Genomic DNA, 18017 nt, shown 5'->3' with positions numbered 1-18017 from the left:
AGGAAAAGCGTAATTTGCCCTCCTCTAAAATTTCGAAAGACTATTTGCAAAATTATTCCGGTGATTGTATTTAGCATTTATTATAGTCCTCTTGAGATCAGCCTCTGCTTGTAATTTAATTAAATATGTAGCAGGAGACGTTTTTAGGTATGTTACCCTAGCTGCCTGTTTTCAGTTAATTTTATTATTAGTTTGCTAGGGATTCAAAAATGTGACTCTTGCAAAAATGCCTAGATTTCTTTCAGTAACATTCAATCCAAATCAAATCCAATATCAGTTGGGATTTTCCAAGCATATCTAGCTCAATTTCATAACGATTATCCCGTCTTCGTGAAAACGACGGCCATATCGAGAATTTGCGAATAACTTCGCATTTATCCATTGTCAACACTGACTGCACGTTTTTGTCAAGATTATCGCTAAATTTGAGAAATACATAAAATACACAATAATGGCTGATGTAAGTTATCCAATTTGATCCACCTCTAAAAGTAACTGATTAAAACGTTACTCTCTGCTGATGTGTTTTATATTTGTTGAAAGACATAAATTTTGTTCCCACATGTGATTGCTATCCTTGCTATAACATTTGTTATGCTCATAGAATCAACAATTGTGTATACTACCATTGATTCGCTGTAGACCAATACAGTGTTCTAGCAATCTTAGCCTTTCTCTCATTACAGTCTAGCCCTAGAAAAAAGATAGAGCCACATTTTTTTCGTATGGCTTACTGGTTTAAGTATGGTCAGTCAGATGGGTATTCAAAACACTTTGTGGTAAGACTCTAGACAAGCTACTGTTTGCTATCTTGGGAAATGATGAATTTAGGACAAACTTTCAGTAATGATTCCAGGGACAAAACATTCTGGGAAGATATTCTCAAACTGTTATATTAATCCTCTTTTGATTTCTTAAGTCCTAGAATGTGCCTACTTTTACTACTACAGTAAAATTCTAGTTAATTGACTTCTTGCTATCTTGAAAGGGTTTTTGTTAGGAAAATGAAACTTTCAGGGATGGGTCTACAGGCTAAAGTATGTCCTGGAAAGGTGTTTTGAAGTACCCAACTCCACTCCTTCTCCCTCTAGAGGGCCCTGAAATTTGCCTAAATGACTAGTCTATACCTATTGAAATTATGACAAAACAACATTTTTCCTTAATTTTCAGTTATCAGTTGCTTTTTCTCTGCCTTTAGTTCTGAAAATACAATTTCTGTTATTTGAGTAGAATTTTGAGCCATATCAATGTTTTTTTTTCTGAATTTAGGAAATGTATTTGCATATCTTTAAAACCTTACAAAATGGAATTGAGCAAAGTTATGAAGCTGAAAACAACTTTGTTGTTCTTCAATTAAGCCAAAGATCTATTTATCAAGGTTTCACTTTTACAACACACATTTTTAAAGGTCATCAAAGGTCAGGGTCCTCAAGAGGGAAGAGTAGAGGTAGTTGCTTCAAAATACCTTCCCAGGACATACTTTAGTCTGTGGATTTATCCCTAAAAGTTTCATTTTCCTAACCTAAACCCTTTCTGAGATAGCAAGAAGTCAATTAACTAGAATTTTACTGTTTTTTTTCTTCTAAATTTTAGTTAATGTCTTTGCAGATTTTTGAAACCTCATAAATTGGGATTGAACAAAGTTGTGAAGTGGAAAATACTTTTTTTACTTAGTTTGAGCAGAAGATCTATTTTGCAAGATTTCACTTTTATAACACCAAGATTTTATAAAATCATCAAAAGTCAGTGCCCTTTAGAGAGAGAAGGGCCCATTACAGACCTTCAAACATGACAATCTTTTCTCCTATTTTTAGTTTTATACAAAGGTTAAAAACAACAATTCTTAATTCATTGTATACAGAATAATTATGTCTTCATTTACCCACTCCCCTCTTGTACAAACATATAGCCTGAATTATACATTAACTAGATGTTTTCTGGTTCTTGATTTCATCAAAGTCAATTTAATTTTGGGTAAACCAGTTTAATCAAGAGTAATGCTATTGATGGTATATAAGCAGTTTCTAAAATAGGAGAAAAAGATATCATGTTTGAGGGTCTATAAAGGGCTTAAAATTGAATTTATGACAAACACAAGCATTATATTAAGAAAGAGTATAAAAAAGACACTGAATGGTATGTTGACCTTATTCCTAGGTCAATAATAATAGGCTATAAAATGCCCCAAATTACCCTTTTTTCTCTTACTTTTAACTATAGAAAATGGTTCAAATATCAGTTAAAAACTTGCTGTTTGAATATAATTCATTTTTTCAAAATTATATAATCTTCAGTCATTGATTCATCCTGACCCAATTGAATAAATAATTTACAAATCTTTTGCAAATGGTCATCTTTACTTTAAGTTGTTAGCTGTTTTCATCCCTATTAAAGGCTAAATTTTTCCATGCACCTCTTATTTTAACCTGTGTACCTGTAAGTTGAATCAACTATGACAAAACCAGGAACCAGAAAAAACATGAAAAATTTATAATTTGGGCTACATATTTGCACATAGGTTGGGGGAGGGAGTATAGTGTAAATGTAGTTGAAATTTGGTACCTACAATTATTCTGCATATTATGAAGTAAGAACCATTAATTTTAACTCTTTTCTAGTGCTGTAAAAAGAGAAAAATGTATCATTTTAAGGGTCCTTAAAGGAATTGATTTTGTAAGTAAAACAAGTATTATATTTAGGAAGAGCATGAAAAACATATTGAGAGGTATGTTCACCTAATTCATAGCTCAGCAATGGAAATGTCTTTATTTACAAAAATTCCTCTGTAAAAGACATAGCAAACTATCCTCACTTTTCTGAAGCATCTACTCTTCAGAAACTGGTAAAGGTCCAGATTTGGGCTTCTTCAGGAGCCATGCCAGAGCAGATTGAGATACATTTTTAGACTGCTAATTTTGTGCTTGTTTTCATGATTTGGTTTTCATTTCTGATAATTCATCTTCAACCCCCTCCCTCTTATGGTCTCATAGCTTTAGGTTATTTAAAAAAAATATTATGTCATAATTGATGAGAAATGGTAAATCCATGAATACTTTCTGCATATTTTAAAGTGAGAATTCTGTTATTCTTTTGGCCAGTTTCTATGTAGAGTGTAGTGGTGTACAAGACAAATATAAGGATTATGGGGATGAACTGTCTAAAATACAAATCAAACCACAGAAATAAGCATAAAATTAGCAGTGTAAAAATGTGTCTCTTTTTGTTCTACCATGTCTCCTTCTGAAGAGGCCCAATTCTTTGATGACTTAGTTCTATGACTATCTACCTTAGTTCTTCCCTAGGATGGATGGAAGAAAGAATGTCTATCAACAAGTGAAAATCATACCATTTTATACAATTCTGAATAAGACTTATGTCAGCTTTGCCTCTCACTTAGACTATCTGTCTTGGCTTTGTCTCCAATTAGCCATAGCTTGACAGCAACTTGATTTTAATTCATGAACCATACCTTTACACACAACCATACTTACCACTGTTATCACTTTAACTTCCAACATTTTAACCTTTGCTGACTTGCCTTCCAATTCTTTCAAACTGTTCAAAGTTTATATATGTCTGAGCCTTGGCAAATAGTTTTAAAATCTTCACTGCATCCATCATATATACTGGTAATACTATCCAGGTAAGTAAAGCTAAATATACAGTTTTCAACATAATTTAGTTAGGATTAAATTGGAGACATCACTTGATGCCTTTTATACTCTTCCATAATTCAGTAATTGCTTCTTAGATAAATTACATTATAAGCCCCTAAAGCAGCTAAAACTTAGCACAATATTTAAAAAGAGCCTGGATCATCTGTAAATGGTGATTTTTCTTGGTAGCCTGTTTATAAAAAAAATGTTGTTAAACTTTGAATTTAGGCTATTTTGAGTCCTATAAGAGCTAAAAATGTAATATCTTACCAAAGCAATTATTTAATTTGGAAAGAGTACAAAAAAGGCATCATAAGAGCAAATGATGTATTTGTTTTCATCCTGTTTAAATTATGTTGAAAACTGGATATTTACTGTGAAGCTGTATACTTGATTTATCTTCTTAGTACCCAATATCACATTTATTTTTACCTTTATTTATTCCTAATCTCAGTGACTTGGTCTCAGTGGTTGCTTATGTTTGTCTTAGGAGTTTGCAGTCATCAGCATTTAATGTCTGTGGATTTGGTAGGTTAGTTTTACAGTCATAGATGTTGGTGCTGAATAATCCAGACCACAGGAGGGTGTCCTATAGACACCTCCCTGATGACAGGTAGTGATTCAGAGTGAACAGCCTTGCCCTTAATAGGCTCAAAATGCTTTCATCTATATATATTCCCTGTTAATTTTTATGCTGATTAATCTCATTTGTAACATGCAGAAGCTATAATTTCTTATCTGTATTTATAGTTCTAGTCTTTGAATGTCTGTTTAAGCAATGGAAATGCTTCTAAATCCTCAGTAAAATTCAGGTGAAATTAGCCAAGAAAAAATAACTAAATGTAAAATTTCAACAACAAAGAACCTGTTTTCCTTTTATGTAGTGAATTTTTTTGAAAAATAAGTTGCTTATCTTGCACCTTTTGTTAATTCTTACTAGACAAAGTTTTCCCATAATCGGTAAGTTTATTAAGTTAATTGTCTTTTTATAATTTTCAGACAAACCTAATAGTCAATGAAATGTGTCTTTATCTTGACAAAAAGAAACAAGACAAATACAAAAAGCTAATGCATCTAAGTCTTAGAGCCTTTTGGCTGATCAGACATTGAATAATAAAAAAAAACCATATTTTTTTGGAATAATTTTCTATAATTTGACACCTGGTCTTCCGGAAGGTTGCTAAACTTCTTTTAGTCAGACCATTCATGTTTTCCATGATTTTATCTAACTAGTCAGGCACAAGCACTAAGCTGGACCTTTGACCCCAAAAATGAAAATGAAGAGAAAGCTCAAATGTTTTATATAATTTTTCTGTTTTTCATCTGCTTTTGGGAATTCTGACTTAATTTATCCCCTTCAAATGAAGGGTGATCTTCCCCAAAATAAGGCCCATGTAATTGCCTACCATTGATCTCTTATGATCAGGATCTAATTTCCAAGAGCTTTCCAATGGTGTTGTAATCCTCTGATTTCTGGATACAAATGCAAAATGTTCAGAATTAGAAAAAGGATGAGGCTGAATTTTCCTTGCTACATAAAAAAATAGTTGTAACAGTATTCATTTTGTTCCTTTGGCTGATGGATTTTGAGTGCAATGCAAAGTTTAAGGATAGCCATTCCTCACCCTCCCTAATAGCAAAATGTTGAGAACTAGTTCTTATGTCTTACTAATAATAGAATTGAGAGCTCAATTCTATTATAGACTATTTGTGTTCAATTTAATAGCTGCAGGGCCAACAAATTTAGGGTAATAAGAAGATATTTGTAGAAGATTATTAACATACCTGTGACAGTCACCTGCATTTAAATAAAATAAAGTTCAACCCAGCTTGGTCCATTGGGGCATGATAATAATAATAATAGGTTGTTCATGAGCTGAACAAAGTGGATTTCCACTATTGCCATGAATAATAATTGATTGGATATGCTGACAAAAGAACACTAAGATTCAATCAATTAGGGCAAATGTTTTTGCCCTAATTGACATTTTTTACATTATTTTTTTTTTTTTACAAATACGCTTCAACGTTTGAAAATAGTCAGGAATATTTCATTTTCAAACTACAGCCTTTTTTAAAAATGCCAAAGCAAGCTTTTCTGGCCTCAATTTTCAATTTAATAACAACTCAGTTAGGTGATTGTCAACTTTTTTTGTGATTTAAAAGTCTGATATTTTAAATTCTAATTAATAAATTAGCATAGTGTATCTTCTTTGATCTCTTTGTTCTAATATTTGAAGCCAACCGTCTGGGGCTATATGGAAAGAAGGTCGTCCTTGTTTGGGTTGGGAGGATGTCATAAATAAAGATTTCTTGGAAGTAGGAACTTCCTGAGAGGGTGTAAAGAAGGAGGCCTTGAGTAGATTAGGTTGGAGGAGCAGCGTGTGGAGCTGTATTGGCCTCAGGCGGCTTGGTGCTGTAGTGAGTTATTAGTAGTAGTAGTAATATTGGAAGCCAATTAACCTGTAAAATCAACTTTTTAGATATGTTGTTTCAGGTTCTTAATGATTTTTATTATTTGTGTTTGAAAAGTCTTAATGAACTTAATCTTTGATCACTTAATACTTCACCTAGTTTTGTCAATCAGACATGGCTACAAAGCCATTAATTAGCCATACCTAGCAACATATCTTGCAATTTGAGATGGTGGGAATATTAAAAAAATTTCCTCAAGATTGGAAGAAGTAAAGAAAAATCATTTTCCAAAGAAGGTTTCCTTCAAGTCAGTCTCAGGGGACAGGGCTGTAAAGTAGTCTTTAAATGAGTCATTTGACCTTAACAGTTGGTTTAATATGTAAGGTTATGAAGGAATGTACAACTGTACAAGGGATATCAATTGTAGCCAATTTAAGGAGTTGTAAAAAATTTTCCAGAGAAAGAACTGCTTGAAAACAGACAAAATATTATTAAAGGTACTATGTTACTTCAAAATATTTTTAAAGATAGCTATGGTAAAAAAAAAGGGATTTATTCAGCCTGAAAAGTGTATATCTAGCAAGTATATTAATAAAAGACCTGCAAATCACGACTTTTGCTAGAAAAAGAGTTGGCAATTCTAGCTCATGCTTCTTTATAAGTAACTTATTGGACATTTGTCAAAAATTATTTTGGAAAATTAAGAAATACTGGAAGAAATTAATAACTAGACTGTGATTGATAAGTCCTGCCTCTGCTATGATTAGGATTTGTAGAATACAAAGAAACAGATAGTATTTATAAGTTTCAAGGCAAGACTTAATAATTTCATAAAAATTAGGAACTGCTGGTACCCTTGACTATTTTATTTGTATTTTTGATGTTGAAATTCTAATTAACTATTATTAATTGATTTTCTGTTATTTGATAACTTTATTACTCTGTTGTAAACTTGGTTTTTATAATCTTAAAGCTTTGAACTTTTTTTTATTATTAAAAAGTAGATTAAGAAAAGTAATTTAAAGTCAGTCTTATTAGCATTGGACGCTCTAAGTGTATTTTTTATCAACTATTAATGCGATTTAAAGGAAACAAACTTCTGTTATATATAAATATATATTTTTTAAGGAAGCACATGTTGTCAAGAAGCGTACTTTTCGCAAATTTACCTACAGAGGTGTTGATTTGGACCAACTTCTAGACATGAGCATGTAAGTATGCATAAATTTAGCTAGAAAATGTATTCTTTTCCATTCACTCTTGTACTAAATGATGAAAAATTGCTTAAAAGCAAAGAATTGTCCCATAAAATAAAAGTAAAGATTGCTAAATACTGAACATTCACAGTGCATGAAAAAATATGTAAAGATACAAAAAGAAGGGAAAGGAGCAGGATTGCCATGTTTGCTCTTGTGCTTAAAATCATTCCAAATTTCCCTTCAGGAACTACAGCAAAATGCACCACTACCAATTTTTTTATTTAAGATCTTACAAAAGGTTTAGAGGTCCATCCTCCCCTTCAGGTAGCATCTGTAGTAGAGTTCAGGAGTGCAGTTTGAGTTTTGGGTTTTGAGGGGGGGGATATAAAGAATGTGTAGACAAAACTGTCCAGTGTGCTGACAAATGCAGACACATAAGCAAAGTTAAACTAAAAACGGAAGCTAAATTCCAAGGTGTTGGCACTGTGCACTGACACCTTGGAACTTTGGGGTAGGGGAGTCCACTCAAAAAAAATCTAAAAAATTATTATTACAACCCAAAAAATCGAAAATTATTATGGTCAGAGAAAGGTACAATCAGACAAAAGAAATAATGAATATCATGCAGAATAATCACTGAAAACCATAGGAAAACAAATGTTTAGCTGTATTGGTGTACACAGGTATGGGCCCTTAAAAGACTGACAGCAAAATCACAGTAAAAGAGTAGTTTTATGCTTCTAGTTTTCAATCTAAAAAGTACTCAAAATAGCGTTTAACAGCCTAAAAAACCTAAATGAACGTTGAGAACCAATTAAAACGGCTAAAAAATTTGTAAATGTTTCAGATGTCCCCCCTTACATTAGTTTCTAAGTACCTCCAGAGGCACAAAGGGTGTCAGTGAGTAGCCTCCAATCTCCCCTCAAAGTGGCTGCTATGTAGATGTTCTCCCACTCTGAGATGAGACTCGTCTCAAGGGCTGTTCTGTCATGTACCTACTTTCTATTGAGTATGTTCTTTGGTCTTCCTTGGTGACAGGTGGCTTCTGGTTGCCATTGGAGAAGCATTTTAGCTCTCAAAGCACCCTTGACATGTGTGCTTGGATGAAAAAAGAATGGACCTTCTTCCAGGTAGAAGTCATTTGTCCCTGCCCAGGGGCACTCAAGTTTCTCAGTTCAGTCCCTTGAGTTGCAAGAAGTTTCATAAAATCATTTTTAAGGCCCACATGTTCCAATGGCGAATTTTTACTGTACTTTATTTGTTTTTAATAAATGGCGTTGTTAATATTGTCCTCTCCATTTTTATGTTCCTGTTGTTGGAATAATTTTGCTTCAGATTTCTTAGAATGAAACTCATCCTTATTTATATTTTTTTCTTAAGTAAAAGTGGCACATAAAATTCCAGTCATTTTGGTAACGTTGTCTGGAGAACCTTTGTTAATGACTGAATGACCTGTCCAAAGAAACCATAATATCTTTACTGTTCTGCATAAATGGGCACAGCCAACCAAATTTATATAGCCCTTTTTTTAATATTAAATTAAGAGAATCATCAACAAACTATAGTATGTGCCTGAACAATAAGCCCTTGTTTCGAAAAATAGGGAAAAACCGCATTTTATTATGTCATATAATCTTGGCTAGATGTGATGTAACTTTTCATCAACAAACAACCTTCAAAGCCTCTTCTTATGCAACCAGTAGCTGAATACTACTTCTTGATTCAAGCTTGACCAATTTATCTGAAAATGCTTACAACTGCATGCCATACATAAGTCATAAGATGTGAAAAAAATATAAAAATTGTAATTAATGCAACAAGTTCCTCTGTAGGACTGAGAATTGAAATAGGGCGAAGAATAATGTTTAAGATACGTACTTGCGCACAATTCCTTGCCTTTGAGTGTAACTGGACCTGCAATCTAAACCAGCATCCTCTAAGTATGATAACTTTTTATTAGAATCTGAGAGAAAGGAATGAAAATAAGCAATGTGGGCTTGGCTCACTGCAACTGCGAAACCCAATCAGATTTTCTGGAGCCATTCAGTAACTGCAGAGATGCCTTGACTGATGGAAGAATTAGAACTTTCAACAGACAGACTTTGTTCACTTTATTGCCAAACCATTTAAATTTGTTGTTAATTTTTTACTTTTTAAGGGACCAGCTGTTGGAACTGATGGGCTCCCACAACCGCAGGAGGTTTCGTCGTGGATTGAAGAGAAAGCATATGGCACTGTTGAAAAAGTTAAGAGCTGCCAAGAAAAATGCATCTGAGCTCGAAAAACCAGCTGTTGTCAAAACTCACCTTCGTAATATGGTTATTGTCCCAGAGATGGTTGGTTCCATTGTTGGGGTCTACAATGGAAAAGTGTTTAACACTGTTGAAATCAAGGTACATATTGTTCAAATATTTTTGTTTTATGTATCTTGCTATCTTCAGCAAGTGTTGTGTGCTCAATTTCTTTTCAATCTTCGTTGGGATTGTCTATTGGCTGTCCAAAATCAAAAGAGATTAATTTTAATTTTGTAAAGAATTTTCATTTAGCAGAATTGGATGTAATGATATTATCCATTTCTTATAAAGGATATTCGTTTCTGTTCTCTTAATAGAACATTTACGCTAGCTATTTTAGCTATTTACGCTAAAGTTTTTTCCTTTTTGAAAAAGTAGAGCTAAGAGAAAGAGTCAAACTTTAGCGTACAGAGGGAGGCGTTGAGGAAGAAAAGCCCCTTTCATATACGGAGTAATTTCTGTTCGTTTTAAGTTTTAATGTCGCTCCTTACTTTCATTTAAAAAAACTTTTTTTTTTTATTTAATTTTAACAAGAAACGGACCGATCTGACATCATTCATAGATTCTACTTATCCCTTATATATATACCTCTCATTGGTATCTAGCGCATTGATAAAGTAGTTAATGTCTTTTGATTTGAACATGTACATTTTTGTTTGTGGGCCAAGGGAGATCATTAGAATTTATAAAATCCATTCATACCCTCTTTCGTCTGGCGTTACATGCTTAACACCAAGAGTTATGCTGAGCAATGTAGGATTTCGGAATAGCAAGACTTTGATTTATTGCTGGTCTAATTGGGCCTACTTTTTCAATATGCTTCACTTTCTAAATTTACATGTAGACTGTACAAACTGAAGATTTTGTTTCTGATTTTGGCTGACTAATGTGTGTAAGACTGGTCTAGCTCTTTGTACACTTAGTTCTTGCTTATTGGCATATTCGTAAAAAAAAAAAATCGTGCATTCATTGAAGTGTTAATTACCATGCTAGAGTAGGTAAATGAATAGATATCTAGAAATGGGAATTTTTTACTTTTAAAACTCATTTCTTGCAAGACAGTACTGTTTATAGGTTATTTTTCCTTTCCAATGTATTATTATTTATTGTGATATTTTCTTTATGTTTTGGATTTAAAGCGTTTCAGCATTTCAAGCAAACGTGGATTTAACTAAAAACTTACCTAGTTTTAAGTGATTTTGAGTGCAATTTCACTATTTTACTTAACTATAGGCGTTCTTTGGATTCCTATCTTTTATAATTTCAATAAATGTCATATTTGCGTTTTTCTGTTTTTCTCTTTGTTTTGTGAAGGAAAAAACGAGCAAGTAGCAAAGCCTGTTGGATGACTGGCGTAAAAAAACCGTAGCATACGCTTTTTGTGGAGACTGGATAAGAATTGTAGTGTCACCCTCTCAGCACAAAATTTGTAGTCGCCTATATGCTTGCCGAATTCACAGAATCCGCCATTCCTAGCTAGACACAGAATACCAGGCAGATGATCTGAGGTCAGTTTTAATTTCTGTTAAAGATGCATGGAACATAGGTTTTTTATTGATTAAAAAGCATTTATATATATTTCAAAAGCATCAAAATTTGTTTGAAAATCCACTAAATATAGTTGTTCGCATTGAAGAAGAAGAAGAAATCTAGTGATATGCTTTATTGTTTCTAAGCTTAAAAATAATAGCACTTTGCTGCCTCTTAACTAAACTGACTAGTTAATAACCATATTCAATAGGAAAAAAGAGGATAAAAGTTTTTGGTGAATTCATCCAAGCTTGGCCATAATTGAGAATAATAATATTACAAAGGGTTTGGAAGTAAGTTAATGATAAAAAAATATTTATAAATGACTAACAAAGTTTCAGCCTCTGAAAAATAAACATTGGAGCTAGTTTGACCAAGTTCATGCTGAAGCATGTTCAACCATTCCCTACTCAAAACATATAAGCAGCAAAAAAATTGTTTCCTCCAGATGACTGGGAAAATACGTTGGAGACAAATAATGTACCTTTCTTTGTCAGTATTGAGGGTTATTTGTTTAGTTTTAGTCGGTCATACACTCAAATATCTAAATAAAGATAAATATCTTTTACAAGTTTAACGGCAAATATGAATTTATCCAAGATGGTTTCCTTGAGAAAAAATTTCTGGAACGAGGATATGGCAGCATTGAAGTAAAACACCTGTATTGGTTCACCTGTCTCAATTTGTAGTTGTAAACAAGCTATTGTTGTCCGTCTAAATTGTATACGAAAAATTTAGCTATTCTAACCCAATATGTTACATGTGTTTCAATATCTGTTATTGCTTTCTTTTTTTTGCAGCCCGAAATGATTGGTCACAGTTTGGGAGAGTTTTCTCTTTGCTACAAGCCTGTCAAGCATGGTCGACCTGGTATTGGTGCCACTCACAGCTCCAGATTTATTCCTCTCAAGTGAATGCTTCTTTTGTTGTGGATCAAAATAAAGTCATTGGTCAAATAAAACCGGCGTTTTGTTTGTTTTCCTGTCTGCCTCGATGAGGTTCTAATTACTTGTATAACAGTCGAATATTTTAACTGAAGAATTGATGCGAGCTAAATCTAGATATTCAGGAGGCCTCTCATAATTTGGGAGTTTTTTTTCGCAAAATTGAGAAACTTGAAAACCCGGCAGATTTTGCTAGAAAACGAGATTTCGGCTGAAACCTTCAGTAGATCAGAGCCTTCTTAACTATACATAATTATTCAAATGTTATGCAATCATACTCTATCATGTGAATAGTTGGTGAAGAAGTTTTGTTTTCTTCTGTAGCAAGTTGTTTGTAATCCGTTTTTTTTTTGGCGTTTTACCTACAAAACATCAAATAAAGCAGCCTTTTGGAAACCTCATTTTCCTCTTTTGAATTGAAAAAGTAGTTTCCGTGTAGTGTCATTAGCTGATTTGCTGTACAGGTTGTCTGTGAAACGCCAAAATGAAAAAAATGGCTTTAATTACTGAAAAGTAGCATTTTGAGGTAATTATGGCATGATTTCGAAGTAAAGAATACATGATAAATAATAGGAAGTTTGAGGTCATCGTGTTGGAAAATCGTGTTTGCACGGATTGCAGTTTCATATCTCAAAGGTTTTGTTTTTTTTTGTTTTTTTTCATTTTTACTTAATAGATTTAAAAGAACTATTTAAGACAAAAATAAAGGTAAAACTACTAATAAGTTACAGAAGTGGGGAAACTATATGCTCCCGTGGCAGTTACTGGGCTTTCAACCGTACGTAGAATTTATGCAGAGGAGGGGGAGGGGGAATCTCCAAGTCTTGTTTCTAGAATTAAGAATTTAAATAGAATATACACATATTCTAATGCCAGTGTCTTTGTTATTGCTATTAAGCAATGCTATATACATAACCAGAATTTCCTTGTTGTAAGCAATGTTCATTGATTTTTTTTTTTTCTCTTAAAGAAGTTTCTAAAATAAGCCTAAATTATTAACGCAGAAACAAAAATCTGTGCCCTCCAAAGACACTTGCCTTCAACAAAAAGGGAATATCTATTTAATTTAGATTTTTTTTTTTTGAAAGGTTAGAATAAAAGGGGGAAAGGTATCGGTTTCACTGGATATGTCCGTGCTTGGAACTAGACAATTATTTTTTGACTAACAAAATTAAAAACAGGCCCGTAGAAATTTATGCAATTAGATGTCATAACAAGGAAAACATTAGCTTGTTAATAAAGAGGTAAATATTTTTTTTAAGTTTATTTTAGTAAAGAAGCATTGATATGCTTTATAATTAGCTTAAAATAATTTAAGTTCCTTTTTTAATTATATAAAAAGCAAAACAGTGCTGATGAGAAAAATTAAAATTTTAGGTTTAAAAATGGAATCATATGGTGGTCATAACGGGTTTTAAGACACTTTTCAAAGATATCTGCATTATAACGGTCCCACACTTTCAATTTTAGTCTTAAAACATTTACTTTTTCTGGGGAATAAAAAAAAATTTAGTCATGGAGTTGCTTTTATAATCAATAACAATTTTTCAATTGATATTTCAACTCGATCGGGAATATTGACTTATTATTAAATATCCAACAAGAGTGAGATAGAGAGTGTAAATGTCCTTTAAGGGCTCAACGTCAAACAAGGAAGGGTCATTATAGTATGACAAACTGTATGTTCTATAGAGCTATTAAATTAAAAAAAAGTTTTTTTTAACTGCAAGTAAGGAGCGACTTTAAAACTTAAAACGAACAGATATTGTTCCGCATGTGAAAGAGGTTGTGCCCTCCTTAACGCCTCACTCTTTCCGCTAAAGTTTGAGTCTTTTTCACTACTCTACTTTTTAAAACAATAAAAAAATTTAGCGCAAAGAGCGAGGCGTTGAGGAGGGGACAACCTCTTTCATATACGGAAAATGTCGCTCCTTACTTGCAGTTTTAAAAAAACTAGTTTTTTTTATGGCAATTGGTATTAACCAAGTGACATACAGCAATCGCAAATTCTGTCGGTCTGTCTGTCTGTCGGTCGGTCCCGGTTTTGCTACTTTAGGCACTTCCAGCTAAGCTAGGACGACGAAATTTGGCAGGCGTATCAGGGACCGGACCAGATTAAACTAGAAATAGTCGTTTTTCCGATTTGACCATCTGGGAGGGGGGAGTGGGGGCCCAGTTAATTCGGAAAAATTGAAGTATTTTTAACTTACGAACAGGTGATCGGATCTCAATGAAATTTGATATTTAGAAGGATATCGTGTCTCAGAGCTCTTATTTTAAATCCCGACCGGATCTGGTAGCATTGGGGGGGGGGGGGGGAGTTGGAAGCGGGAAACCTAAAATCTTGGAAAACGCTTAGAGTGGAGGGATCAGGATGAAACTTGGTAGGAAAAATAAGCACAAGTCCTAGATACATGATTGACATAACCGGAACGGATCTGCTCTCTTTGTGGTAGTTGGGGGGAGGGGGTTAATTCTGAAAAATTAGAAAAATGACCTATTTTTAACTTACGAAGGAGTGATCGGATCTTCATGAAACTTCATATTTAGAAGGATCCCGTAACTCAGATCTCTTATTTTAAATCTCAACGGATCGAGCGTCACTGGGGGGGGGCAGTTGGGGGGACCAGAAATCTTAGGAAAAACTTAAAGCGGAGAGATCAGGATGAAACTGGATGGGAAGAATAAAAACCTGTCTAAGATACGTGACTGACATAACCGGACCGGATCTGCTCTCTTTGGTGGAGTCGGGGGGAGGGAAATTTTGAAAGTTGAGGTATTTGTAACTTACGAAAGGGTGACCAGATCTTAATAAAATTTGATATTTAGAAGGATTTTGTGCTTTAAAGCTCTAATTTTAAATTCCGACCAGATCCTGTGACATTGGGGGGAGTTGGAGGGGGAGAAATCGGAATTCTTGGAAAACGTGAAAATTGGGGTAATTTTATCTTACGAATAGGTAATCGGATCTTAATGAAATTTGATATATAGAAGGAATTCATGTCTCAGAGCTCTTAGTTCAAATCCCGACCAGATCTTTTGACATTGGGGGGAGTTGGAATGGAACTCCAAAACACTTGGAGTGGAGGAATCGGGATGAAGCTTGGTGGATAGAATAAGCAAATGTCCTTGATATGTGATTGACGTAACCGTGCTGGATTCGCTCTCTTTGGGGGAGGGATTCAGTGATTTGGGGAGTTTGGTGCTTCTGGACGTGCTAGGACGATGAAAATTGGTAGGCGGGTCAGGGAGCTGCACAAATTGACTTGATAAAGTCGTTTTCTCAGATTCGACCATCTGGGGGGGGGGCTAAAGGGAGAGGAAAAATTAGGTATTTATAACTTACGAGTGGGTGATCGGATCTGAATGAATTTTGATATTTAGAAGGACATCGTGACTCAGAGCTCTTATTTGAAATCCTGACCGGCATTAAGCCTCTGATTTTCCTTTTAAATCAATCTATTGATTCTTAGAATTTTGTTAGAGCTCATACCATATGAGCTCTTGGCTCTTCTTGCCTCGTCACAAGTGCCACATGAGCTCTTAGCTCTTGTTTTTAATTTCTGAACGTTTTACAAGGAATGTAAAAAAGAGGAGAAAGCATTAAAATATAAACTGAGGATGTGTGAAGCGGGGACCATGGATAAAGTAGCTGAGGATCTGGAAGATGTTACAAGACGAAATTTCTGAACGTTTTTGAATTAATGCATATCTTGATTTTGGCTCACCGCACATGAATAATTAAAATGAATTTTGCACATTAGTTTTTTTGCTACATAGCTTTCTCATAGTTTTGATCGGACGATTTCGATAAAACAAAGGGGTGGAGGAGGAGGCCTAGTTGCCTTTCAATTCTTGGTTACTTAAAAATGCAACAAGAATTTTTTATTTTTTACGAACGTTTTTGTTAGTAATAAATATACGTAACTTACGAATTAACTTACGTAATGAACTTCTATATTTGTGTATTTTTATTATGTATATGAGGGGGTTCGCCCCCTCGTTAATACCTCGCTCTTTATACTAGAGCTTGAATTTTGTCCCAATTCTTTAAGAATGACCCCTGAATCACAAAGGCCGTAGAATAAATATTGAAATTACTAAAAATACTTTAGCGTAAAGAGCAAGGTATTATGGAGGAGACGGACTCCCTTATATACGTAATATTTTCTGTTTGTTTTAAGTTTTAATGCTGCTCATTACTTCCAGTTGAAAAAAATTATTTATTTTCTCTTTGTTTTTTTTTTAAATAGCACTAGAAAATCCTGCGCCCTTCATGGAAATTTTCTTCCCTCGTGATAAATTCCTCCATGGATATATCCTCCCACGTAACCCCCTCTCCCCGACACACTCGGACCGAACGCGAAAATTATCCCTGAAAACGTCTGTACACTTGACAATAACCATTACTGTATGTAAACAATGGTCAAAGTTTGTACCTTGCAGCCCCTCCCCTGGATGAAGTCGTCCCCAAAGACATAGTTGTTAGGTTTTAGACTAAGTTGAACAGAATGGCTATCTTAAAATTTTGATCCGGTGACTTCGAAGAAAAAATGAGTGTGGGAGGGGGCCTAGGTGCCCTCCAATTTTTTGTCACTTAAAACGGGCACTAAAACTTTTAATATCCGTTAGAATGAGCCCTTTTGCGACATTCTAGGACCGCTGGGTCGATACGATCACCCCTGGAAAAAAAAAAAAATAAAATAAACACGCAACCGTGATCTGCCTTCTGGCAAAAAATACAAAATTCCACATTTTTGTAGATAGGAGCTTGAAACTTCTACAGTACGGTTCTCTGATACGCTGGATTTGATGGTGTGATTTTCGTTAAGATTCTATGACTTTTAGTGGGTGTTTCCCCCTATTTTCTAAAATAAGGCAAATTCTTTCAGACTCGTAACTATTGATGGGTAATACTGAACGTGATGAAACTTATACATTTGAAATCACCATTAAAATGTGATTCTTTTGATGTAAATATTGGTATCAAAATTCTGTTATTTAGAGTTTCGGTTACTATTGATTCGGGTAGCTCCTTACTACAGTTCGTTACCACGAACTATTTGATTACTCTTATCTTACAATTTGAATTTAACGCTTCTCGCGACTTGATCCTTTATATCACGCTTATAATGATTTTATATGCAAAAACTTACAGCTTCGGACAGTACCAAAATAATACCTTTAGGTCAAGGGCAGTATCATTGTATAAGTAATCAAATATCGTGAGTGTCTTTGGAGTATTTCAAGCGTTCTGCAAACATAGTTCAAGCGCCATTGCTTAAATATAAATTTTCTTTTCTAAAACTAAACTTTGCACAGCATTTGTTTGCGCAAACAATGATTTCACTACGAAATACTCAGTGAAGCACCAAGCTACTGAGCCCAATAAAGCTATGCACGCTCCTCTTCGATTCCAATCTATTCAAGCTTTTCTCTTTACGCTCTCCCGCGAAGTTCCAATTTCCATTAAATCCTTCCTTAGGACCACTCCACTTAGGGACGGCCTGTTTTTTTGTTTGGCACCAGATGGACTGGTGCCAAATGGATCGACAAAGGTGGGGCGCTGGCGTGGGAATGGCGCACTGGCGTGGGAATTGGCGCACTGGCGTGGGAATTCTGTGTCCAAGGGGCACGGGTTCAATCCCAGTTGTGACAGTTATTTAGTTTGGGACGGGGGTCAGTGGCGTGACTCTGTAAGCTCAGCCAGAGTCGACCCAGCTCTAAATGGGTAGCTAGAGAAATCTGGGGAAGGTAAGCAGGAAGGGTGTGTGAAAGCACAGGATGGTTGGCCCCCAACCCCCCGTTGCACTTCCTGGCTGAAGGGCCATGAAACGGAGATCAGCACCGCCGGTTTGGACCTTAAGGGTCTAGTGCCGTCTTAATTACTTACTTTTTACCAGATGGACTGCCAAACCGAATAATTTTTTCATCCGTATAACGTGTCCTAGCCACCTCAACTGTTCTTTCATTACAACC

The 18017-nt window shown here is 34.6% G+C and overlaps 1 protein-coding gene across 1 annotated transcript; it reads left to right on the top strand.

Annotated features, from left to right (window-relative positions):
* Window positions 1-350: 350 nt before the first annotated feature.
* On the top strand, window positions 351-12055 carry LOC136027187 (small ribosomal subunit protein uS19-like). The gene is made up of 4 exons (XM_065704200.1): window positions 351-460; window positions 7200-7282; window positions 9429-9663; window positions 11895-12055. The coding sequence occupies exons 1-4, from the start codon at window positions 452-454 to the stop codon at window positions 12006-12008; spliced, it is 441 nt and encodes a 146-aa protein (XP_065560272.1). The 5' UTR covers window positions 351-451; the 3' UTR covers window positions 12009-12055.
* The last annotated feature ends 5962 nt before the right edge of the window (window positions 12056-18017 follow it).

The sequence above is a fragment of the Artemia franciscana genome, chromosome 1, assembly GCF_032884065.1.
Source record: "Artemia franciscana chromosome 1, ASM3288406v1, whole genome shotgun sequence".
NCBI lineage: Eukaryota > Metazoa > Arthropoda > Branchiopoda > Anostraca > Artemiidae > Artemia > Artemia franciscana.
Note: the sequence above shows the minus strand (reverse complement) of the source record. Positions and strands in the feature narration are given on the sequence as shown.

What these genes read in the sequence shown, in the direction of transcription:
- LOC136027187 (XM_065704200.1), top strand. An exon ending in CAACTTCTAGACATGAGCAT is followed by an intron (nt 7,283 to 9,428) that starts GTAAGTATGCAT and finishes TTACTTTTTAAG; the next exon opens with GGACCAGCTGTTGGAACTGA. An exon ending in TTAACACTGTTGAAATCAAG is followed by an intron (nt 9,664 to 11,894) that starts GTACATATTGTT and finishes TTTTTTTTGCAG; the next exon opens with CCCGAAATGATTGGTCACAG.